At 41.6% G+C, this 25954-nt stretch overlaps 1 protein-coding gene across 5 annotated transcripts in view; it reads left to right on the top strand.

Annotated features, from left to right (window-relative positions):
* The window catches only part of MSH3 (mutS homolog 3), a 184891-nt gene that overhangs the window by 66867 nt on the left and 92070 nt on the right, over nucleotides 1-25954 (top strand). For all 5 annotated transcript variants that reach the window (XM_037903159.2, XM_037903160.2, XM_027828751.3 and 2 more), the window contains 2 exons: nucleotides 13199-13331; nucleotides 21465-21652. In XM_037903159.2, the coding sequence (XP_037759087.1) occupies nucleotides 13199-13331; nucleotides 21465-21652 (321 nt within the window). The remainder of the gene's footprint in view (nucleotides 1-13198; nucleotides 13332-21464; nucleotides 21653-25954) is intronic.

The raw sequence follows: 25954 nt of genomic DNA on the forward strand, positions 1-25954 counted from the left end.
CCGGGACTGTTTTAAAGACGGCAGACACACCCAACCAGAAGGGATGCTTGTGAGAAGTGAGTACCACCCTATTACATTTGAGCTTTACTTTCCTTTTTGTTTTTGAAAGTTGGCCCAACTATTTCTTTTCTTTAAAGGTATATATGAAATAATCACTAGGTGCACATCTTGTATAAAAGTTTCCTTCCAGAAAAGCATTTTTTCCAGATACCACATTAATCCATGAGCAAAATGTGGTTGAATTTTTTTATGCCTCTAATTCTAACAGTGTTAATAAGCAAGTCTTGCAATGCTTAAAACATTAAGCACCAAGTTATAGCACTTCATTTAGATTGGTTTGTTTCAAAACCATTCAAGTAAATCTGAAGTGAATTTATTTGAATCTTTCAGAATGGCCAACGTCTGGTAAAACTCTCTTGTGATTTGGTAAATGAACTGACGGAAGTGGAGGGTGAATAGTTGAAACCGGCACTCTCATGTTGCTTCAAGTGTGAACAGGGCTGCTAGGTAGGACCTACATACTTTGGCTCTCTTTATTCCTCTGTGGAGAGAGAGAGAGAAGAAATACAGCTCCATTTTGGGATTATGGAATATATTGGGGTCTATAGCCATCATGTGAGTAATGAATGGGATAAGATTTATTTCTGGATTATATATGGATGATGCAATCTCCAGTCACTATTGGCAGAATGAACAGAGCAATTGTAGTCTAGCTTCCAGTTTATACAGTATGTGTCAAATCGGGGCCTGTAGCAGAGCCAGTCTCTGGCCACCTAACAAACACGGCTGGCCTATAGTAGACTTGGTTGGAAGAGTCAGCAGACTGGCCCTTAATTCCAGAAGCAGCAGCTCAGCAGCTGCTCAAAACGTTTGTCTACGACTGCGATAGCTCCGACACCTGCTTGTTCTGAGCCTTGCTCCTTCCTTATTTCACCTGTGGGCTCAGCCTTGCCCCTGCCTTGCCTCACTCCAGATAACCTGGTCCTGACCCTTGGTTCCAATTCCTGACTTTTTCATCAACTTTTCTTCTTTCCTCTTTAGTAGGATCTAGAGAATACCTTTTAACAGGTCCTCCCTTATGGGATGTCTTTGTCCAAATTGCGTCCCACTTCGCAACTGTTGGTTTTCTCCCAGCCCTTTAAAACTCCCCCTGCTGGCTTTCCCCCCATGCTTTGTAAAACTTCTCTGACTTTTTAAATTTTATATGCCAGCAACGTGGTTCCATTTTGGTTCAGATGGAGCCATCTTTCCTGTATAGGTTCCTCCTTTCTCAAAAGGTTCCCCAGTTCATAATAAATCTAAACCTCTCCTCCCTACACCATTGTCTCATCCATGCATTGAGACCCTGCAATTCTGCCTGCTTAACTGACCCTGCACATGAAACTGGAAGCATTTCAGAGAATACTACCATGGAGGTCCTGCATATCTTGAGAGATTCGTAACCTGGGCACCCAGTTGGCAGTTAACCATGCGGTTCTCCCGATCATCGTAAAGCCAGCTATCTATATCTCTAATGAACCTAGAGCTAGGATCTGAGGTCTTTTTCACAGGTCACCACCACAAAAGAAACGAGTGGCATTGGGCTCACTAGCTGCAACAAGGCCACTACCCATACACCAGACCATACTGATTCTGTTGGGGACCATTATCTCAAGTGTCCTGTGGTGGTAGGCCCAAGAAGGGGAGATCAGATCCCCTCATGGCATCACTATCCAGGCCACTGACACTAGAGCCAGATGGACACTCAAGAGCTAGGAACAGTGGAGGAATTAAGTGCATACCCAGTCTCCACTGAAGGAGTCACCATTGTCACCTGGCAGGTCTCACACCCCGACTCTAGTGATCAATGACTTTGACATTTCAGGATCTCCTAGTTTGCATTGTGAAGACCTTTGGTATCGAAATAATGGTAATACAAGAGAAGTGACAAAAACGCTTTGACATCTTGACTGCATCGACCCCAGCCAAGATTGCTCTTTCTTTAAATGAGGGCATATTAGAGCTGAATAGAGGGCTCTGGCGAACTCCAGCCATCATCCAACACACGTCTAAATGCATGGAAAAACGCTAAAAGATGCTCCTGAAAAACATTGAGTGCTTTTATTTCCACCCAACTCCAGGGTTATTGGTAGTTGCAGCAGAGCAGGAAAAAGTCTAAATTAATGCTCCAAGACCCCAAAAAGCTAAACCTGTCCCGGTACAAGACCTACTTCTCCACATCACAGCAAATCCATGTGGCAGTCTGTCAGGCTTTGTTTGCCAAGCATAATTTCCTGAGGTGGGTGAGGGTGACTCCATGCTTATCAAAAGTGCAAGGGAGGAGTTCAAGGAGATTATCAGAGAAGGACAAATGGTTGCTGGAATAGCCCTACAGTCAAGCTAGGGGTGACTCCAATAAGGCCTATGGTCAGCACTCTGAGTATGAGGTGAGCCTTCTGGCTGTTAGCATCTGAGGTACTGGGAGAGATCCAGGACACCACACAAGACTTCTTGTTCAAGTGGAAAATACTGAAAAAAGTGTTCCATTCCCTAAAGGACTCAAGGCCACCCTGAGATCGCTGGGTATATACAAATCAACCTTCTACAGAATGCCCTAGAAATATCAGCTTCAACAGAAACATGTGTTCACGCATACTGGCAGGGAAGACAGCCAGAACACCCATTGTGGAAACAATTGCAGTGCTCCATGAGAGGCCCGTCATCTGCCTCCTTTTTCCTGCATCCCACCTCAACATCCAGACAGCATATTTGACGGGACCATCATGACTACACCAGAACTAAGCAGGAGCCAGTGGTCGGGAGCTGCCTTGCCCTGTTCCATCAGGCATAGGGCAATATCACCTTGGGCAAAAATGGTGTTAATTTTCACATCCTCTGCACCACCAGCAGATCCAAGGAACCTGGTCCCCAGGCAACACAGAATAGGTTAGCATAATCAGACTGTCTTGTATCACGTTCCTGCCTGTTCTCTGGAACATGGGTGGAAATCTACACAGACAGCTACGAAACAAAGTTTGCATGTTTCTTGCCTACTTTTGTCGGGAAGCTATCAAGTTCTGGACTTGGTGCTATCAAAACCAGGTGACCCCAATGAACCTTCATGCCTGGGAGTCAGCAACAGTGTAGCAGACTTGCTGCAAAGGCAGTAAGTGACCAATCACACAAATGGTTTCTGCATAGGTCTGTCATGGAACTGATATTCTACATTGGGGATCTCTTCGATAGAATTGTTTGCTGTCAAATATCAGAACTTGGCTACAGAGTTGGACTGAGCCTCGGGTCATTATCAGATTCCTTCCTTCTGAATGACCACAGTTAAATCTCATGCCTCAGTAAGCTACCTACAGTGGTCAGGAAGAAATTCCCCTCCCCCTCCAGTGTACAGTTGGCGCTTGTATGTATTCTATTTTTTAATCTTCTGAAGCATCTGAGATTGGCCACAGGTGGAGATGGGACACCAGACGGAATGGACTAGTCCTCTGAGGTGGTACAGTGAATTGTATTTCTCAGATGTTTGGTCAGTGTTCTTTCTCACATGCTCAGGGTCACACTGTTGACCAGATTTTGGGTCAAGAAGGAAATTTTCCCTAAGTCACTTTGTCGGAGATCTTGGGGATTTTTCACCTTCCTCTGTAGCATGAGGCGTAATTCATCTGCTGGGATCATCTGGGTATATCTTACGTAATCAGTTCCATGCCATTGAAGGGACCTGTGGCATTGATTGGCTTGGTCTCCCTTGTTCCTATGGCATATTTAGTTTCTTGAGGCCTGAAATGTTTTGGGCTTAATAGAGGAGTATGTTGGTGAAATGTAATGATCTGTGATTTACATGAGATCAGACTAGATGATCTGATGATCCCTTTTGGCTTTAAACTCTATGGAACAATAAATGGAAGAGGTTCTTGATTTGATTAGCTCAGTACAGACTGGATCCATTCTAGCCCTCGATACCGAACAACTTCCTCAGCCTGTCCCCGGCAGGTGAGCTTGCTCAGCTGTTTTGCTGACTGGAGGCTCCCCTGCCAAACCCATGGTTCTTCTCTGAGTAGTGTGCCTGTGGGTGCTCCACTTTAGGTGTTGGTGTGTCCTTGTGCCGCAGATCAGAGATTTTCGGTAGCAGTGCTCAGTCGGGGCACATGTGCGCAGTAGTTGTTTCACAGTGTCATTGGCTCCTCATGTAGCATGCGCACGACCAGATGATCCAGTTCCTTCTCAACTGTCCTTGGCTGTAGACAGAGCTCAGTGGCAGTGCTGCCTCTTTGTTTTTTCTATAGAGAAATAGATTAGTTGTAGTTTAGTAAGTCTCATTTTCTCAGTTTGATATTTTCTCCCCCTCTACCTCTCCTCCCCCAAATTCTTTAATTGTTTTTCCCCCATCGGGAAACTTTTATCAGCTTTGATTCCCAGCTCGCTTTGGCTTACATGCTGCAACTGTTGCCGTGAGGCCATGCCAGTTTCCGACAGCCACTCATCATGTGTCCGTTGTTTAGGGGAGACTCACATCCCTCAAAAATGTGCTCACTGTAGTAACCTGAAAGCCAGGGCATGGAAAGACAGATCTCCGCCTCGAGATGATTTTAATGGAGATGTCCCTTCAGTCTATCCCTCAAGGACCAAAATCAACACCAGCAGCTAGTTCCCCAAGCAAAACTGCTGCTAATGGGAGTGCTCAGTCTTCCAAAACTTCCAGGAAGCAAGCTGCAACATCCCCTCATAGGGACACTCAGAAAAAGAAGAGGTCCCCACCAAGGTTGCTCTCCTCAGTGCTGAGCTTGACTAGAGTGAGCACCTTTGAGGCTCTGGGCACCTTCGGTACCGTCCCTCCACGGACCTCTACCGAGCCCCACCACACTGACATGGAATTGAGGCACTTCTCCACAGCTCCAACCACCCTGGTGTGGGAATTGGCACCAATTCCACTCGCAGTGCTGCCACCACCACCAGCACTGACTCTGTCATTGGCACCAGTGGACAGACCAAGAACGACACTGACTGTTTCGACCAAGGCTACTTACAACACGGTCTCTGCAATGTCCTTATCTTCAACAGTGGCACTGCCGGCACAGAAACAGGCAGCTCTGCAACAGTTTCTTCAGCACAAAGCCATAGCGGTCTCTTCGGTGCCGCAGTCACCTCTGCTTGGCACCGAAGGATCTCCGGTCCAAAGAGCGGAGCAGCTACCCACTTCACCTGCTTCCCAGCTCATCTCCAGTGATGAAGATGACTTACATGGGAGTCATTTTTCTTCCCAACACTCCTTAGCCATGGAGCATAGACCACCAGGGGAAGCTGTTAAGACCAAGTCTTGCTAATCTCATGAGATGCAACAATGGTATGGCAACCCAGGCTTTGTCCACCGACGCACTTGCCTACGCAGTGGCCCCCTTGAGACCTCTGGGTGGCATATAGGCCCACTACAATAGACCCTCGACTTCAGCCAGAGAGGAAATTCACTCTCCTCCTCCATCCCCGAGCAGGGAGATGTTGGAGGCACCTGAGGGCTTCGCAGATGAGGAAGAAGACTACATGGACCATGAAGGCATTTCACCGGCCCACAACTCTTTTTCCTCTCCTGACGAGGCAGTCTACCACGGCCTCCAACCACAGTGGATGACCTGAAACAATTTCAGGAACTTTTAAGAAGAGTAGCCACTAGGCAAGACATTCTCCTAGAAGAGATGCAAGAAAACCAGCACAAACTGTTGCAGATATTAGACATCCACTTTATCCAAGATTGTATTACTCATAAACAATGCCATAGTGGAACCAGTGGAGAATATTTGGCAGATTCCTGCCACGATACCGCCTACCAGCAGACGAGCTGAAAGAAAGGACTTCACCCCAGCTAAGGGAATGGACTTTCTCTTCTCTCATCCACAGCCCATTTCTCTAGTTGTGGAAGCCGCCAGTCTTCACAGCAAACAACTTCAATTCCAGTCCACTCTATAAGACAAAACACAAACGATTAGACCTTTTCGGTAGAAAGGTATACTCACTGGCTATACACCAATTCCAGGTAGCCAATTATTCAGCCCTTCTAGCCAAGTACATTTTCGATAACTATGGTAAGCTGCAAGAATTCCTTGAAGCCTTACTGGAGGAAAAACGTCTCCAATTCAATGCTATCTTGATGGAGGGACAACTAATTTCCCATACAGCCTTACAGACCTTGATGGACGTAGGGGTTACTGCTGTGAGAACGACTGCCATGGCTGTCATAATGTGCAGGGCCTTGTGGTTGCAGTCATCCCGTATCCTGAAGGAGCTCCAACTCAAGAAAGAAGATGTACCTTTTGATTAGGAGAAACTTTCTTCTGCAAAAATGGATGACGTTCTTCACTTGATGAAGGACTCTTGGGCCACTCTGCAGACTTTAGGCATATACACACCACCAGAAAAATGACAATCGGTACCAACCATACCAAAGGGGAAGAGACACCTCTTTCCACCGCTCACAACAATGGAACTTTGACTGGAACAGAAATAAGCAAACACCCACAAAGATGTAGGGCTCCTCAAACTCAGTCCTCGTCTTCACCCTTCACAATGACACTTCTCCAAGGAACACGAATGGGAAATACCTGACAGTGTCCTCCAATCGATATTCCAAAAATGGGGCTATCCATCTGTAGACCTGTTTGTGTCAACAACAAACCACAAGTACCCACTTTTCTGCTGCAGGGCAGGACTAGCACATAAGTCACTAGGGGATGCCTTCCTTATCTCATGGAACACATCACTCATGTACACATTCCTACTGATACCTCTAATCTCACGAGTCATTCACAAGATACAGACTGACGGGGCCTATGTCATATTGATTGTTCTAACATAGCCAAGACAGACCTGGTTCCCTTACCTGTCACGCCTGACTATGTGTGCTCCATGAGCTCTTCCCCTGCAGGCAGATCTCCTCACACAGAACGGAGGCCAGACTCTCCACCCAAATCTGGAGAAATTTCACCTCAAAACATGGCTCCTACTTAGTTCCAACATGAGGAATTAGCCTGTTCAGAATGAGTGAAATATATATTATTAAATAGCAGACAATCCACCATTTGCAATACCTACCTCCAAAAATGGAAGAGATTCTCACTATAATGTAAACAAAAAAATTTAAACGCCGTCATCGTGTCTCTATCGGCCATACTGGAACTCAAGGAATTCGGCTTTTCCGTAAGTTCAGTCAAAGTACACCTAGCAGCCATTACAGCCTTTCTCCACAAAGTTGGGTGAGCGAAGACTGACGTTCCCTCCATCACTAGACGCTTCCTTATTGGCGTACAAAACGTTCCCAGAAGTCCGACCTACAACCCCGTGGGATTTGAACCTGGTACTTCAGTATCTCATCAGAGCACCTTTTGAACCCTTAGCGACCTGTTCCCTCCTTCATATGTCTATGAAAGTTGTGGTTTTGATAGCAATTACTTCAGCTAGACGGGGCAGCAAAATCAGAACACTGATGGCGGAGGCCCCTTACACCGTGTTCACTAAAGACAAGGTCACGTTGTGACCACATCTGAAATTTTTGCCTAAAGTATTGACATGTTTTCATTTAAGCCTACTTATACACCTTCCCACGTTTTACCCAAAAACACATGGGACCTCACAAGAGGTCATCCTACATACACTCGATGTCAGACAAGCCTTAGTTTTTTACTTAGAAAGAACCAAACCCTTCCAGAAATCTCCAAGGCTATTTATTTCCACCTCAGAACACTCCAAGGGATGTTCAGTATCAACCCAGAGACTATCTAAATGGATCTCCACTTGTATCCAACTCTATCGACTGCGTAACAAGCAACCCCCACTAGGGATTTGATCCCACTCTACACAAGCCATTGCTACATCTATAGCCTTCCTGAACAATGTCTCTCTAATAGACATATGCAGGGCTGCCACATGGGCCTCAAAGCACACCTTTGCAAAACACTGTACTATCACTCAGTCCTCTAGGTCAGACGCTATATTAGGCCTTACTGTGCTCTCTGTGGCAACACACACAACTCGGAAGTCCCTACCGTCCACAGTGGGGCACTGCTCGATAGGCATCGAAAGTGGAGTGCCCACAGGGATGCTACTCGAAGAATTAAGAGGAAGTTACTTCGTGCAGTAACGAGGGTTCTTTGAGATGTGTCCCTCGGTGGGTGCTCCACTACCCACCCTCCTCCCTTCTACTTCAGAGTTCATTTATCGAGCTCTGTGGTAGAGAAGGAACTGAGGGGTTGGGTCATGTGCATGCTACATGAGGTGCCAACAGCACCACGAGACGACTACTGCGCACACGTATCCCAGCCAAGCACTGCTACCGAAAATCTCAGATATGTGGGGCAGGGATGTACCGACACCTAAAGTCTAGCACCCACAGGGACACACATCTTGAAGAAACCTAGTTACTGCGCAAGGTGAGTAACTTCCTCTTTCCCTGCTCCATTTGCCACAAATGTAGGGTTCCGCCAACTCCCCCCCCGCCCCCACACATGGCTGCCCCACCCTTCCGATACACCCTTAACTCTTCATACACCTTTTGTTAGATGACCTTCCCCTTAACAGCAACAGACACTTGGGTCCTTTTGCTATGTTGTTCCTATATATTGCTACTAATGAGCATCTACTGTACTCCAATTACTGGTCGATTGATGCAGCATGGACTCCTTATTCCCGCCATACTGAAAGGACACTGCACTTGACAAGTACATGAAGCACAAAGAATGGTTATTCAACCTGCTGTAACTCTGGTTCTTGGAGATGTCAGTGTGAATCCCATTACAGGTCCTCTATCCCCAGTTTTTGTAGTCCTCAGTTACCAAGGGCTTCAAGGGAACTGAGGAAGGATCATGGTTGCTCCGCTCTTTCTATCCTTGCACAAGAGTACATGGAGGCCGTGGCCACATGTGTGTCCCCACCTGACCCAGCTATTAAAAAAAATCTGACCTTGCGTACATGATGTGCATATACACCTACTTTGGGATCTATGCTTGCTACAACATCTCAAAGAACCATGGTTACTCTAGGGTACATAACCATTATTTTTATTAACTCTTGATTGTGAAGATAAACTTCTGAATTTGTGCAGACATCCTGAAACAGTAGCCCTGAGTGGTGTGAGCTATCTGATTCATTTCAGTGGAAAAAAATAACTCTGATGCCTCATTATATTTTATGTTAACTATTTTATTGCTCATCATTTTAGTAGATGTATCCAGCTAATCCATTGTGATGAGGTGATATAGAAGAGAAAGTTACAGAACACCTCTTAGTTTTGTGGCCTACAATTTGCTGCCTCGAATCTCAAATTATCTTAGAGGAGTGGAGTACTGGCAGATAAGGGAGAGAATAAAAAGGCTCTCTTTTAAGTTAAAATGACTGAAATCCAAGGGCTGCAGCAGCCATGCAGGAAAGTTTGTGGAGGGCTCATTTTGCAGCTAACATTAAGGCTCAGCAGCTGACAAAATATGATTTTCAAACACTTCAGAATGTTAGGGATTAGTAGGGAATGGACTTTTTTATTGCAGCTATCGTGGGAATTGGGGTTGTCACTTGCCTCTGCCAGAAGAGCACAGGAATCATGGCATTTGTCTGTGTGGTGAAAGGTTTGTTAATATGGTGACAAGCCAGCATGGATAATATAGGAGTTGGTGGGGTGGGGAAGCAGGAGTGGCTTCAGCTGTTTTGCTGGCCAGGGGAAAAATGTTTTCGGCATCTGCTCTAACCTCAACCGTCTGACCAAGCAACAGAGGAAGAAAGTAAATTCAGCTGGCCAGAGCAGAACAGAACTGGTGGACCGAGCAGAGCAGAACAAAAGAACGAAACAACCCAGAGGTACAGCACCCACGGTGACTGTCCTGCTTGCCCACTCCTAGAACCAGCCTTGGGGGGAAGAATTGCTGAGAAGAAGTGTGGCTGCAACAAGCCCTTTCTTCATGGACATTGGACCAGAGGGAGGAGACTGAAGGAGACTCTCTTAGAGATTCATGTATAGATGGAGGAATATTTAAAAAGTTGGAAAATGTTGCTTAGCAATGTGCATCAGACAGGTGAAAGTATATTTTGTGAAGTTTTTTTTAATAGACACAATTGATTTGTTTTAGTTAAAAAATGAAGATGAGAAAATAGTTGTCAGAAGCAAAGGCTCTGTCATTTACTTGCTGTGAAAAGAAACAATTGCTCTATCTTAAAAATATACTAGGACGAGACATAATCCTAGGATTAGAAGAGACCGCAAGGGTCATTTAGTCTAACTCCCTGCCAAATTGCAGGATTTGTTGTATCTAAACATGCAAGACAGATGGCTGTCTAGCCTCTTTTTGAAAACCTCCAGTGAAGGAGATTCCACGACTTCCTGAGGCAGTCTGTTACATTGTCCTACTGTTCTTACATTTAGGAAGTTTTTCCTGAGATTTAATCTAAGTCTGCTATCCTGTAGCTTGAAGCCGTTGCCCCTTGTCCTGCCCCCTGTGGCAAGAGAGAACAACTTTTCTCCATATTTTTTATGGCAGCCTTTCAAGTATCTAAGACTGCTATCATATCCCCCCTTAATTTCCTCTTTTCCAAAATAACATACCCAGTTCCTTCAGCCTTTGCTCATATGGCTTGCATTCCATCCGTTTTAATTATCTTTGTTGCTTGCCTCTGAATCCTTTCCAGTTTCTCTTCATCCTTTCTATACAGCGTTGACCAAAACTGGACACAGTATTCCAGCTGAAGTCTAACCAGCGCCGAGTAGAGCAGTACTATCACCTCCTGTGACTTGCATGTTATGCCTCTGTTAATGCAACCCAAAATTGCATTTGCTTTTTTTTTTTTTTTTTTTTTGGGCAACAGCATCGCATTGTTGAGTCATGATAAGGTTGTGATCCACCACAACTCCCAGATCCTTTTCAGGAGTGCTGCTGCCAAGCTAGTTATCCCCCATTCTGTATTTGTGCATTTGTTTTTTCTTCCCTAAGTGTAGCACCTTACATTTGTCTCTATTGAATTTCATTGTTATCTATAGCCCAGTTCTCCAATTTATCAAAATCCCTTTGAATTTCAGTTCTATCCTCCAAAGTGTTTGCAACCCCCCAGCTTTGTCTCATCATAATGATATGAAATATAGCCAGTTTGAATATGAAGGTAGACACCACAAGCAGTAAGTTGTTTTTCTTGATTGTACATTGCCTGCCCAAAATCATTGGTTTAAAAAGGCCAGTGTGCAAGTTGAAATAGTCACTGACATCACATTTTGAAGTTCTTCAGGTGCATCCGATGAAGTGAGCTGTAGCTCATGAAAGCTTATGCTCAAATAAATTGGTTAGTCTCTAAGGTGCCACAAGTACGCCTTTTCTTTTTGCAGTTATAGCAGTCATCAAGGCCCTTCACCACTGGAGATTTTTTTTATTTTACGTTTGTATGGTAGATGCAAATCAGACAGTCAGCTGAGAAGTCTACAAATTGAACTCTGACCCAATTGTCTACCAACAAGGGGTAACAGATTTTTCTGAAGACATTGCTTTGAAGTTCAAGGATGCAGCAAAGAAAGGGATCTGCTTCTCGCTAGTAACATATTCATGTGTATTGATTGCACATCAATATCTGACATGCTCATTTTAATTTGTGGATCAATGGAATTTCAAGTATATGGGCCTTGCTTCCTTCAAGGCCAAAATGCCCTGATCTTGAATCTACTGGAAAGCATGGAATCCTGGTATTTCCCTGAATTTGCAACAGATAGTGCTTCTGTAGTGGCGATTAGCATGGCAGATTTATTATTTCTGTAATATATGGGTTTGTGTTGTGTTACAAATAAAAAAAGATAGGTCCCTTTCCCAAAAAGTTACAATCTCAATGAACAATATCTTCTGCTCGACCAACCTCTGTTGGTGAGAGACAAGCTTTTGAGCTTACACAGAGTTGTTCTTCAGGTCCAATACAAGATACTACCTCAGCCATCTTTTTTCTAATATTTTGCATAAATGATAACATCCATACTTAAAAAAAACAACCCTCAATATTATTCTGTCCAATATAATTGTGGAAGACTGTTGTGGTCACCCCTAGAGATGAGATGCCAATAAGTGTTTAAACATCCATAAACTAAAACATGTTAGCTAACATGTCTTTATTTTATTTTAAACACCTTTATCTTAATCTGTATAGGGACTTGTATGCAAATTAGGTGGAACCTTTAGGATCCTGGCAAGTTGTCAATATGCCCATCGTGCTGCAGAGGATACGCGCCACTGATATAAATGTGTGGGTTGTGGTGCACTCTGAATATTTTGGAAATGTGGATGGGGTAGGGTAATGAGATATATAACAGAAACGTGGAGAGTAGTTGAGGCTATAGGAACAGAGTTAGAGCTGGAAACTTGAAAGCAACTTTCTTTTGTTTCTAGCATTTCTTTAAAAAAAAAAAATCTAGAAACATTATTTTGAAGGGAATGATGATAATCTCAATAGTCAGTATTCCTTAAATTTATTTTTCCTGAGAATTTCCTTAGTGGTTAAAGTGCATGCACTGTTTTCATGCCCTTAAAACCCAAGCGTATGAACCAAATTTGTATGTAACTTCTATCAGTCCTGTATTTCTTCACTACTACTCCCGAGTCACAACTTCTAAAGGTTGTGTCAGGGGAACCTAGAACTTCCATGGAAAGCCTCAAATATGGTTCTTGAGCGGTGGGGGAGGATAACAAGATTGTATTCAGTCTGAGCAGTACCATATCTGAGGCTTCATTAAAGTAATAAGATACATTGATAAAGTATATATGGTTTGCAGGTGTTGTAAACTCCAGATTGTAGGTCTCGCTAAAGTTATAAACTCTACCACCGTAGCCTATGGGGCTTGCCGTAGTTGGAAGCGAGCCTTGCACAATTCAAGTTAGAACGCAAAGAGCCCAGTGGGAATCACTGTATATGCTGCTCCTTATTTCTGCACTACTCAGTGGAGCCAGAACAGTGAAGGGCCTAGAAGTGTGTAGGCAACCTTGACAACCTTACCCCATGGAGCTCTGTGGAAATTATTCCCAGAATGTGTTTGAGATTTTTGATCATTTTAATCCATGCTCAAATATAACTAATGTCTTAAACATTTTAGGTAACATTATATGTGCTAGTATGGGCTTAGCCATAGTCCAAAATGTTGGACAATTGTGTTCCCTCCGTTAAAGAAGTTGGAATTTTCATGACAGGTCTCATGATTGTTGTTGTTTTACAGTGAAATAAATGCCCGACTTGATGCTGTGTCTGAAATTCTCATGTCAGAATCCAGTGTGTTTGGTCATATTCAAAATCATCTGTGTAAGATGCCAGACATAGAGAGAGGACTCTGTAGTATTTATCACAAAAAGGTAAATACTTATCTATCAAATCCATTATCACCAACTCTTGTTTTCTAAATATTTGTCCATATGCTTAAATGTGTTTTCATAAGTTTTACAGGAAATGTTAAAACATCTCCACTTCAAGTTACTTTTTCTAAACTTTAAAGTTAAGTTTCACACAATAACAGGATAGAAGACAAAATAACAAACATTCTTTCTTTTCAGTAGAGTCTAGTTTTACATCCGTTGGATCGATAATATATTGTTTTAAGCAGAAATGCCATAGCAGTATTAGATAACAATTACAAATTTTGGTCATGTCTCTGGTGCAAAATATATAGATTTCTTTGGTCAAATGATATCTATTGGGTACATTAGCAGGTGAGGAATCATATAGATTGGTATGCATTCAGTTGTTCCCTAAAATAACACATTTAAATGGTGTATGTTTATGTAAAATCACATCAATACGTGAAAACCACTTGGCTGTAGTTAACTGTTAATGTTTTCAGTTGAAAGTTAATATGTTTATAAATTCTGTAATTTAGATCTTGCTTGAACATTTTAATAAAAATTGCTTGTAGCGAGACACTGCTGATTCTTAGTTGAAGCAGATTAATGTGCTAATAGCATGTGTGCTGTACTTCATGTTCTTTTATTTCCCCATTATATTTAGAGAGGTTGGCAATTTGTTTTGGAGTAAAAAAAAAAAAAGTGGGCAGAGGTATAACAAAGTTATAATTTCAGTAGATGGTGTGGTGAAAAAATTAGTCTTTCTCAAAATTTGAAGTCGGTACTTGAATAACTACTTAGTGCCACAATTCTGCAATGTGTTATGCCCATGCAGAGATAAGTGGACTTCAGTGGGTGACTGCGGAGGACTACCCATATAGAGTGCTCTGCATGGTTGGGTCTGAATCACAAGAGTGCAAGGCACTCCTCTTATTTCTAAATTAGTTATATATTTTCCTGCAATATATTCTAATTCACTAGAAAAAGCTGGTTCAAATCCAGCTGTTCCTGGATCACATTAACTCTGTCTGTGATAAATATGCAGAAGTTTCAGTGGCACTGCATTTGTCCAAAGCAAAAACATCACAAATTTTAGACCAACAATATTAAATGCAGATTTAAATAATTGTCCCTTTCTAGCCTGGTTGACATGAGCAGTCACGGGAAAAAATTGGACGTAATGGCCTTACAATGAAATACCTCACTTTTTCTAAACCAAAAATAGTATACCATCATTGAGACCCAAAGGTAACAATTAGAATTCAAGAGGGGTGATATTGTACAGTCACATACAGAGCATTTTTAGGTCCCATTTTCTCATTTGTAAAGCTTTTCACTTGGATGATAACCTGTAGTTGACAGTGGCAGTGAGCAGTGGATCTCTCTGGTCCATTCAGGGTTTGTTGAAAACAGTTTGGCTGCTAGTGTACTGTTTTTAACAGTATTCAAGGAAGAGCACTAGGCATCACACATCAATATGGTGTCTTGCATACTTTCTGCACTACAGCAGCTAAACCATTTTCAGCATTGATGGAGAGATTGCCATTGTTCCCAGCCATTGTCAGCTGTGAGTAAGGCTCCGTGTCTATCACAGAGGTCACGGAAGTCATGGATTCCTTGACTTTCCATGACCTCTGTGACTTCTGCAAAAGCCAGTATGGCTGGCTCCAGGGCTGTCTGAGGAGATCAGGCAGACCCTGGGCCAGTCACGCCAGCTGCTGCTGGGGGAGTTTGGGTGTGGGAGGGGGCTGGGGTGTGAGGTGGTGCTTACCTGGTGGGGGGCAGGCATCCCCAGAAGTGGCTGGCATGTCCCTGCAGTTCCTAGATGGAGGGGTCGGGGGGTTCTATGTGCTGCCCCTGCCTGGAGGCACCGCCCCCGCAGCTTCCATTGGCTGCAGTTCCTGGCCAATGGGAACTGTGGAGCCAGAGCTTGTGGGGGCAGTGAGCGGAGCCCCACTGGTCTTCCCTCCCTGTAGGAGCTGCAGGGACATGCCGGCCGCTTCCGGGGAACTGCATGGAGCCGGGTAGGGAGCCTTGCCAGCCCCTCCAACCTCCCTCATCCCCCCCCAGCACCAGCGCATGTCCTGGGCCGCCCCCCCCCAGAGCACCCACGGCCCCCTGGCCCAACTTCTAGTTAGGGTTATATAGTACAAGTCATGGATAGGTCATCGGCCATGACTTTTTGTTTACTGCCCATGACTTTTCCAAAAAATACCCATAACTAAAAGGTAGCCTTAGCTATGAGTTATTGTTCTAGGGTTTAATGGATTTCTAGTTAATACTAAAGGTGGTTCAAAGTTAGTTTAAAATTACCATTGTGCAATCATGGGAGGATCTTTAACAGACGCTGACCTCCACCAAACCTACTTCATATAAATTTATTTTTCTTACTGTTTTTCGAAGCTTCTAATTTATAAAGATGGGTGTTATCTTTCATTGGAGAAAAAAAACTGTTGAAGATTGAATCCCACTTACATGGAGCCCAATTTTTTTAGTGTTACATTTACATTTCTGTTCCAATTTAAACTCTATTTAACTGTCAGTTTTCAGCATTGTTGGTGCTAAAATCAAACCAGAGTATTATGCAGTAACAACCTGAGTAGGTAAATAAGGGGTATTTTCATTATCTCTCGGAAACTATTTACCAATTCCCTTAATAAGCTTGCTAGCAATAAAATAGTCTCTAAAAGCTTAGTTCTCCAAAGATACCAATCCCAGTGGATTCACACTCTTGGACAGTGTGTGACCAGACAGGAATCTAGATTCATAGATTCCAAGGGACCACTGTGGCCGTTTAGTCTGACCTCCCATATAACACAGGCTTTAAAACTCTGCAAAATAAATCCTAGAGCATACCTTTTAGGAAAAACATCCAATCTTGATTTAAAAATTGTCAGTGCTGGAGAATCTACCATGACCCTTGGTAAATTGTTCCAATGGTTAATTAACCTCATTGTCAACAATTTATGCCTTATTTTCAGTCTGAATTTGTCTAGCTTCAACTTCCAGCCACTGGATCATGTTATACCCTTCTCTGCTAGACTGAAGAGCCCATTATTAAATATTTGTTCCCCGCATGTAGATACTTATAGATGGTAATCAAGTCCCCCTTCTATTTAAGTTAAATAGATTGAGGTCTTTGACTATAAGACATGTTTTTCTAATCCTTTTATAATTCTCATGGCTCTTCCCTGAACCCTCTCCCATTTATCAACATCCTTCTTGAATTGGGTGCACTAGAACTGGACAACGGTATTCCAGCAGTGGTGGCACCAGTGCCAAAAGGAGGTACAATAACCTCTTCTTAATCAAGAGACTCCTATTTATACATCCCAGAATTGCATTAGCTCTTTTGGCCACAGTGCCACACTGGAAGCTCATGGTCTGCTGATTATTCACCACAACCCCCAAATCTTTTTTCAGTGTCACTGCTTCCTGGGATAGTCTCCCATCGGGGCGGGGGGAGGGGTGGAGGGGTAGATTTAAATCACCAAGTGGAAAGTCTCAATTTAATAATTGATTTTAATCAACTTTTCCATTTTATTTCATTTATTTTCTAAAGAAAGGTGCATTCTCATTGCTTGACATAACCGTGAAAACTGTTGATTTACAACTAAATAGAGCCTTTACGCTAGATTTGGTACATATTTTTGCTACCTAGGCTGGTACACTATAACTATATGTTTGTTTAAGCAATTGTATAGCTGCTTATTTTCATATTCGTATTGTACATTTTTAGTATGTTAGAAAATGGTGAATGATATATTGCTTTATTTACTAGATAATTAACTTTTTGCTCACGTTTTGTGTCAAGCTGCATTAGGATGGTAACTGGAAATTACTTAAACACACAAAACAGCATATAACATTTATTTTTATTAAACAAAACAACCTTAAATATTTTGGATACATAAACATGTTTCATATTGACAACAAAATTATAAGACTTTTAGGCCTTAATATATTTTTGATTAAATTCAGATTTCATTTTAAACGGGTTTATTTTTTAAAATAAAAATGTGTTATAATTTAAATTAAAAAATCAGGTTTAAATTTTTGAAAAAATCGGATTTCTTTATTTTAAAAAAAATCATTATTTATTTTTTTGGTCCACCTCGTCTCCCATCCTATAAGTATGGTCTACATTCTTTGTTCCTAAATGTAGATATTTACAATTAGCTCTATTAAAACTTGTATTGTGTGTGATCCGCATACCAAGTGATCCAGATCACTCGCAATCAGTGACCTGTCCTCTTCATTCTTTACCACTCCCCAAATTTTTGTGTCATGTACCCACTTTATCATTGACGATTTTGTGTTTTTCTTCCAGGCTACTGAGATAAATGTTAAATGGCATAGGGCCAAGAAGTTACTCTTGTGATTAATATTAGCTCAGTTGTCTATGCCTTCCATGTTTTGTTCTACTGTTGTTACTCCCTTTGTAGCATTCATCAAGAATCTATTGCAGTATCTGCATGGTTGGACATCAGTTTTTGCTCCATCTATGAATGTATTAATTAGTCATTAGGCATCCTTCAGTATCTTATCCATTGTTTGCATTTTAGTTTGTAGAGATGACGACTTCAGTTTTTGTTCTCCACCCCATGTTTTACCTTGAATTTTGATTCCATGCATAAGTTTGGTATTTATTTAGCCTGTATATCAGAGATTTTCAGTGAATGTTGACTTCAAGGGTCATGTCATTATTTGCTTTTTGTTTTCACTGTGTTTACGTGATGGGGTAAGACAATACCACATTATCAGAAAGATGTTAAGTTGCAGTGAGTGAAAAGTTTCAGAGTAGCAGCCATGTTGGTCTGTATCCGCAAAAAGAAATTTATTTGAGCATGAGCTTTCGTGAGCTACAGCTCACTTCATCGGATGCATTTCTCATTACAGTGTGTATGGTAACACCCATTGTTTCATGTTCTCTATGTATATAAATCTCCCCACTGTATTTTCCACTGAATGCATCCGATGAAGTGAGCTGTAGCTCACGGAAGCTTATGCTCAAATAAATTTGTTAGTCTCTAAGGTGCCACAAGTACTCCTTTTCTTTTAGTGAGTGAAAAGATCAACAGGTATCTTCAGGAGGCAGGGTGGATTGCTTTGGCAAAAGATTATTAGCTTGGTTAAATGATGACTAGAGGAGTACATAAGGCTACACCTATTTGAAGATTGTTAACAGCCAGGAGGCAGAGGAGCTATTTAGTGTGAATGCAAAGAGACATGACTAGAAGTACTGGGATTTATTTAAGAAAAGGAATATTTTAGGTTGAATATCACACAAAACTTCCACTCAGTGAGATTTAGTAGGCTGTGAATTAGGCTTCTAAGAAAATTGGCAAAAACACCATTTCTTGGGTTTTTTAGTGTTGCAAGACTGAACAAAAACTGGACAAAATATTAGACTACATAAAAACATTAGGAAATGTACCATAGAGAACAATCAGGTAGTTGCATGGAGATGAACTAATAGGTGTTTTCCATCTCTAATTTGTACCATACCATCTAGTCACAAGGGGTATGTCTGCACTGGAATAAAAGACCTATGGCTGGCCCGGGTCGGCTGACTTGGGCTCACGAGGTTTAGGTTGTGGAACTAAAAATTGCTGGGTAGACATTTGGGCTTGGGCTGGAACCCAGGCTCTAGGACCCTCCCTACTTGCAGGGTACCACAGCTTGGGAACCAGCCTGAGCCCAAAAGTCTACAAAACTATTTCACAGCCCCTCAGCCTGAACCTGCTGACCCAGGCCAGCTGCGGATGTTTAATTTCTGTGTAGATGTACCCAAGGAGAGCATCTAACAGACCTCTGCCTCTCTTGGGGGTATCCTGTACAGAAAACCTGTATTTTCTGATTCACACAATGGAACAAATTTCAAGTGGAAAGATACTTTTTTGTTTGTTTGCTTTTGTCTTTCTCGGCTATGTGAATAAATAGGAAGGTTAACAAAAAGGAAATTAAATGAGGGAATATGGAAAGTTATTCGTTTGGTTTTAAATAAAACCCAAAGAAGATGACTTGAGTAAATTGTATACAGTATATCACATAGCAAGGAGTATTAAAACTATACATTCAGAAAATGTATCAAATAAAAAAGATCATTTAAAAATATACCTAATAGATCAAATATTAAAGCAGACATAAACAGTTCATAATTTATTAATTCAATCTTATATTAATTGTTTAAGACACTATCACGCTTATGTGAGTTGTAAAGATTCCTGTTACATTTTTATGATAAATGAGCATAATGAATTTTGCAGTCTCAGCACTCTGGTATCAATATCAAAATGAGTCAAATTGTTGACAACTAAGTTGAAACTTTTTAATGAAACACAGGTAAAAATATGCATGTAATTAATTTACAGAGTTTTATGACTCGGATATATACTCAGCGAAGTATTAATTTAGGATAACCTAATGCTCACCTTGGAAAAAGGAAATTAAAACTTTTATACTTTTATTTCTTATTAACTGAAAAAAGTATATAGATAAACAGTATATAGATAAACTGAGCTGTAGAATTTAAGGTAATGATTAGTCTCTCGAGATATGTAGAAACTTCCTTTTAAAGATAATTTTAGATCCAGGTGGTGGTATAGCTGTAATCTCATTCTGATTTCAGTAACACAAAAGAAAGTGAGTAAGAGAGTTCTCAGTGATAAGTCTTTATTTCCAGTAGGAATGCTCCTCAGAAGCCATCTGAAAAAATCGATTACCCTCTCTGTGTTTAGCTTGTAGGGAGCAATTTGTTGAAAGCACTAGGAATTATTTTATTCAGTTTTTAAGGGAGGTCGGTTGCTTTCCATTTTTGAAAAGCTGATATGGACCAACTAGAATATAATCTTCTCTTCATACAGAGAGCTATAAGTTATCCAGTGAGAATGAGTTGTCTCATATATAATCTTTTCATAAACCAACATGAAAATAAAGCATCTCTTTTGTGGTTTTAGATGTATAGTTAGTTGTCTCTATAAAATCAGAGTCCATAAATGTTTACATGCAAATGTCTTGGGATATTCCAGTTCTGCTTGTGAAATTTTATCTGTTTGAGAAACTGATGAATGGTTTCTGAGCATTATCTTCTGGAATCTGCAATATTTATATTTGTAGCTCTGCAGCTCTTTGCAAAGCTTCCCTTCTCAATGGTGTAATTGCCTTTGCTGACTTTGCCTACTCCATGTTCCTTCATATACTACACACTCTTTTACATACTTCTTAACAAAATCTAATAGGAAGTTTTCTGATCATTATGGAGCACATCTTCACACTCTTTAATGCTTTCATAAATGATTTTAGGACTGATTCAATACATTCAGGTTTTCTGTTGTCCAACAGATTTAGTAGTGTAGGGAAACTGAATCCACTATATGAAGTCATTTGATCTGTGATCTACGTTGAATCATCTAACATTTGGTCATACTAATAACACTCTGCTAAGGTGAGAAAGGGAGAGAATTATATTTTAAGCTCGTATTGCTGCACTGGGAAGAGGCAGGGGGACTCCCCTGATCACCCCTAGAACTCCCCAGACCCAGAACTGTGCAGGGAAAGCCATTATTTTCTCGGGGCATTAGGACTCATGCGGTGACGTCCCTTCTACCCCCAGTCCATGTGCTGTTGGGGAAAGAAACTGCAGAGAGGAGCCAGCTTGGGACTAAATCTGGTAAGAGTTGCTCCAGGAGCAATTTAAGCAGGGATTGTTGGATATTGCTGATGGCATCAGACTGCTTTCTGCAGTTTTCAGTCTGGACAGTTTCTTTACTATTCTTATTGGTTGTTTGCTGCAAACCCCTTTTGCTTCCTCATCAGTGCTCATATGTTATATCCCTTTTCCTCACCCTTTGTCTGTCCTGTCTATTTAGATGATATGATCTTTGGGGAAGGGACTCTCTCTTATTCCATGTTTATACAGTGCTTAGCGCAATGGGGCCCCGTTTTAAGTCAGTTCCTTGGCGCTTCTGTAATAAGTAATAAGTAATAAATCCATCAGATTTACCATTTGAACATAAAATCATCAAGTAATTTTTACATATTGAAATACTATCTCTGAACCTTGTCTAAGTTAAACAGGATGTTATGTGGGTATCCTGGAACGTACAATGTTGTAACAATTTAAACTAAAACTTTTTCCACTTTCAGTGTTCAACTCAAGAGTTCTTCTTGATAGTCAGCACTTTGTCTCGCCTGGAGTCAGAACTCCAAGCACTGGTTCCAGCTATACGTTCCCAAGTGAAAGCTCCTTTACTGCAGGTGGCCCTCTTGGAAATTCCTGAGCTCCTCTTTCCAGTGAAACATTATTTACAGATACTTAATGAAGAAGCGGCCAAGTAAGTAAACAGTTCTTTCATGCATTGTAGTCTGTCTTATTGAACTTACTTGATGAATGAATTGTATATGTTGGTTAATATACCTTATTTATGTAATATATAAATACAAAATGTACATTATAGCTGGCATAGGTGGAATCACATATATATAAGGTTGCCTGACACTTTCCATTAAAAGACCTCTTTTTGGTTGCTTATAACTTTGCTAAACTTAAACCATTCAGGCTACCTATGGAGTGTTGTAGCCATGTCGGTCCAAGGATATTAGAGATAAGGAGGGTAAGATAATATCTTTTATTGAACCAACTTCCGTTGGTGAGAGAAACAAGCGTTTGAGCTCACACAGAGTTCTTCAAGTCTGGGAAACATATTAAGAGTGTCACAGCTCAATACAAGATGGAACAGATTGACATAGGTGTAAACTACTTATGCTAAACAATCTGTTCCATCTTGTATTGAGCTGTGACACTCTTAGTACATTTCCAAGACCTGAAGAAGAGCTCTGTGTGAGCTCAAAAGCTTGTCTCTTTCACCATAGAATATCAGGGTTGGAAGGGACCTCAGGAGGTCATCTAGTCCAACCCCCTGCTCAAAGCAGGACCAATCCCCAATCAAATCATCCCAGCCAAGGCTTTGTCAAGTCTGACCTTAAAAACTTCCAAGGAAGGAGATTCTACCACCTCCCTAGGTAACACATTCCAGTGTTTCACCACCCTCTTAGTGAAAAAGTTTTTCCTAATATCCAACCTAAACCTCCCCCACTGCAACTTGAGACCATTACATCATCATTTTGATGAGAAGCTTCATATGTTGGAGCAGAGACTTTAAATTTGGCAGAGAGGGTTGACGTGGAGTCAGGGTTGTGCCTTTTCCCATCCTTGTGAAAATTTGTCCAAATAAGGTCAGGTTATGAGCCTTTTCTCAGTTCACAAGTGTTTAGTAGAGCCTTTTTTGAGTATGGCAGCAGCGAAATTTCTGAAAATACTGCCTGTGCTCAGCGTGCTCCATCCCCTCACAGCTCCTGTGTGCTGACTGGACTGTTCATGCACCAGCCCCACAAAACAACTGCCTATGTTTCAACTTTGGGCTGCAGGGGCTAAGCAGGACTTTCCCTGCAATTGCTTCTCCTGAATTCCAGAGGCCACTATGATGCCAGGCACAGGAACTCAGAGAAGGGACAGTCCTCCTTTGTTCTGAATGCTCTCCCTTTGCCCTCCTCACCAGTTTTGAGAGCTTGACTTTAAAACTTCAATATTCTTTCAGTGTAGCTTTTTGTGCATAATATGTTTATAGAATGGACCTTATGAGCCTGGAATTGTCCTCCAAGCTTTGTGTCCAGCTCTGCCCCAACTTCCTGCGTGTCCTTGGGCAAATGTCACTGAACCTTTCTGTGAAGGTTTCATATCTGTAAAATGGACATGCCACTTACCTCATAGGGGTGTTATGAAACTTAGTGTGTGAAGTGCTTTAAGATCCTCTGATGAAAGGTGCCATATAATTATTTATACCATATTTGGGCAGCACAGTAATACAATAAATCCCTTGCCTCAGACAAAATAAGCTGCCCTGAAATTAATTTTATTTATTTTGCACCTTCTGTCTCTTGATCTGCTCTTCATGATTTGCGGGTTAATCTGTCTTTAACAGGATTACATTTCATATTCCAAATCTCTGAGTACTTTTAAAATAGATGTTAATTTTAAAGTAATTGACAGAAAAATGTTTTCATCTTTCTCTGCAGCAGGGATTGAAAAATTAATTGAGCCAAAATCTAGGACTGCCAATATTTGCTCTTGGACCAGTGACAGATTTAAGGGCAGTTAGAAACACTTGGTGTGTCCTGTTGGATAGCTGGGATTATAGGTTTTCTGTTGATTTATAGAATTCATTTATAGGTCTGGCAGGGTGTGGGATAGAAGACCTTATCATCCTGATACCTGATTTATGGAAAAGCTCTACTATAGCTACTTTTTTGAAGTTTTAAAAATATTACTACTTATTTTTCTATCACTATGTGCATGGTAACTGAGATAGCTTGATGTTGTAGATGGAGTAATACAAAAAATAGTACCAATGAAAATGTTAGCCTAATTTTTTTCTAAATCAAAAGTTTCCTCTAAAAGAGTGCAAACAGAAAATATCACCACATACCATAATGCAAATGGTTATTTGAATTTGTTTTGGTTAACCAGGATAACTCACTCATGGCTTTATGCATTTCGAACATATGCAGGAGTTTCATACTTGTGCCAGTAAAACCTGTATTTTACCACAGTTCATCATGTATTTTGTATATATATAGGCACTCTGTGTGTGTTGGTTTTTTTTGTTATATTTTATATTGTATTCCTAAAAATTCTTTTGAAAAGTACTACTGACTCTAAAACCCTAAAAATGCCTAAATATCTGCAGTTGCCATTTTTGGAAATCTGCCCTTTCTGTTTTCAGTGGGCGGCTGGCACAAGGCAATGACAGAGTTTTTATAATCAGCTGCTGGCTAGCAGCTGTCTTTCTCCTTCAATTCCCCTGGAAATAGGTCTAATCAGCAGTAAAATAGTTTCTGAAAAATTCAGTATTATAAAATACTGGCTTTACTTTCTCCTGTATAATATCTATATTAGGATCTCAGAATCAGAGCTCATCTCAATGTTATCCTCTTGGCTATTGGCTCTAGTTCAAGTTTTGTTTTTGTGAAAAGGGAAGTTGCGTTGGGTACAATAAAGTAGGGTTTTTTCCTTATTTTTACTATTTGTAAGATGCCTGGATTTATTTTCTCTTCAGAGATCAGATTTCACAGCTATGACAGAATAATCTTCTTCCTCTTATCCTATTGACTGTAGTCAGGTTGTCATGTACGCATCAGCCATCTTTGTTTGTCCACAGTGTCACTAGGGTTCACCTGCTTCCTATCTTCTTTGATGCAATCCATCACTTCTTTGGCTTTCCTTGGGCTCTCTTTCCTACTAACCTCTCCTACCGTGCTGTCTTCACCAGCTTCCATTCATTCATCTTCTCTATGTAGTCAAACCAGCAAAGTCATGTTTCTTGGATATTATCAACCACGTCAGGGACTTTAACTTCTATCCTAATACTTTCATTTCAAAATCTGTCTCTTCATGTAACTCCTTTTATGGCACAGACTTCTCATCTCAAACACTTGAAGTTGAACCTGCTGTCTCCTATTGCCCATGCTCGTGCACCATAAATGCGGCAGGGAACACCATTGTTCTGTGTAGTTGGTCTTTCAATCTCAGTGACGTATGCTTGTCATGAACAACCATCTCCACGCTCTCCCAGCACTCCATAGTCTAGACTGTATCTCGTGTTCAAGCTCACCGTCTTCCATAACCCAGCCACCAAGATATATGAGCTTGTCAGTCTGATTTAGTCTTGCTTCTTAATCTCTATATCCAATTTCCTTGCGGCACCTCTACTGACCCAAATGACCTGTATCTTAGTTGTGTTCATTTTCATCCTATGCCTGTCTAGCTGGTCATACTACTGATTTGCAATTTCCTCTAGTGTTTTCTTTTGAGGATGCCTATATTTCTATGTCATCTGCAGATACAAATGTCTCACCTTTTCCATTTGAGTTATTCCTGTTGACATAGTCCATCAGTATGATAAACAGGATTGTACTGAGGGCTGACCATGAGGCTGAAGTATGCTCCTTATTCCCAACTCCTTGTTTTTGGTACCAGCTCCTTGTTGATGGTTCTTCAAGTGCTTGCTCATGTTGATTCCATTCTAGGTGTGCGCACACCCACCTGCGTGGTTGTCAGAGATTTTTGCCTTAGCGGTATCCTTAGGGCCAGCAGTGGCGCCCCCTTGAATGCCGTGCTCATGCGTTGGTATACCAGGCAACCACTGGCCCTAAGCCCTCTCAGTTCCTTCTTACCGCCATGATGATTGGTCGGAGCACCTTTCCTTGCATAGCAAGGGCTAGCAGTTTCATCTTTACTGACTTGAGCCTTAGGTAAATAGTTTATGGCCTTGTAAATAATTTGTTTATAGTAGTTAGTGTTAAGTAATTGTTAAGCCCCTGCAAGCGTGGATGGTGTCGGTCTACATCCCCAACAGGCACTACCTAGCCTGGGTAGTGAGGGTGCCAAACCACATCAGATCATCCCTGGATTGGTGGTTGGACCCCAGGTTGGTGTTGGAGGGAGTCCCCTTCGCGACCCCGTCCCCATCGCTGACTTGGTCTGCAATGCTTCAGACCTGGGCTGGGGAGCCCACCTGAGCGAGCTGAGCACCCATGGCCACTAGTTGCGGGATGATCTGGCCCTCCACATCAACGTC

The sequence above is a fragment of the Chelonia mydas genome, chromosome 5, assembly GCF_015237465.2.
Source record: "Chelonia mydas isolate rCheMyd1 chromosome 5, rCheMyd1.pri.v2, whole genome shotgun sequence".
In the NCBI taxonomy this organism is placed as follows: Eukaryota; Metazoa; Chordata; order Testudines; family Cheloniidae; genus Chelonia; species Chelonia mydas.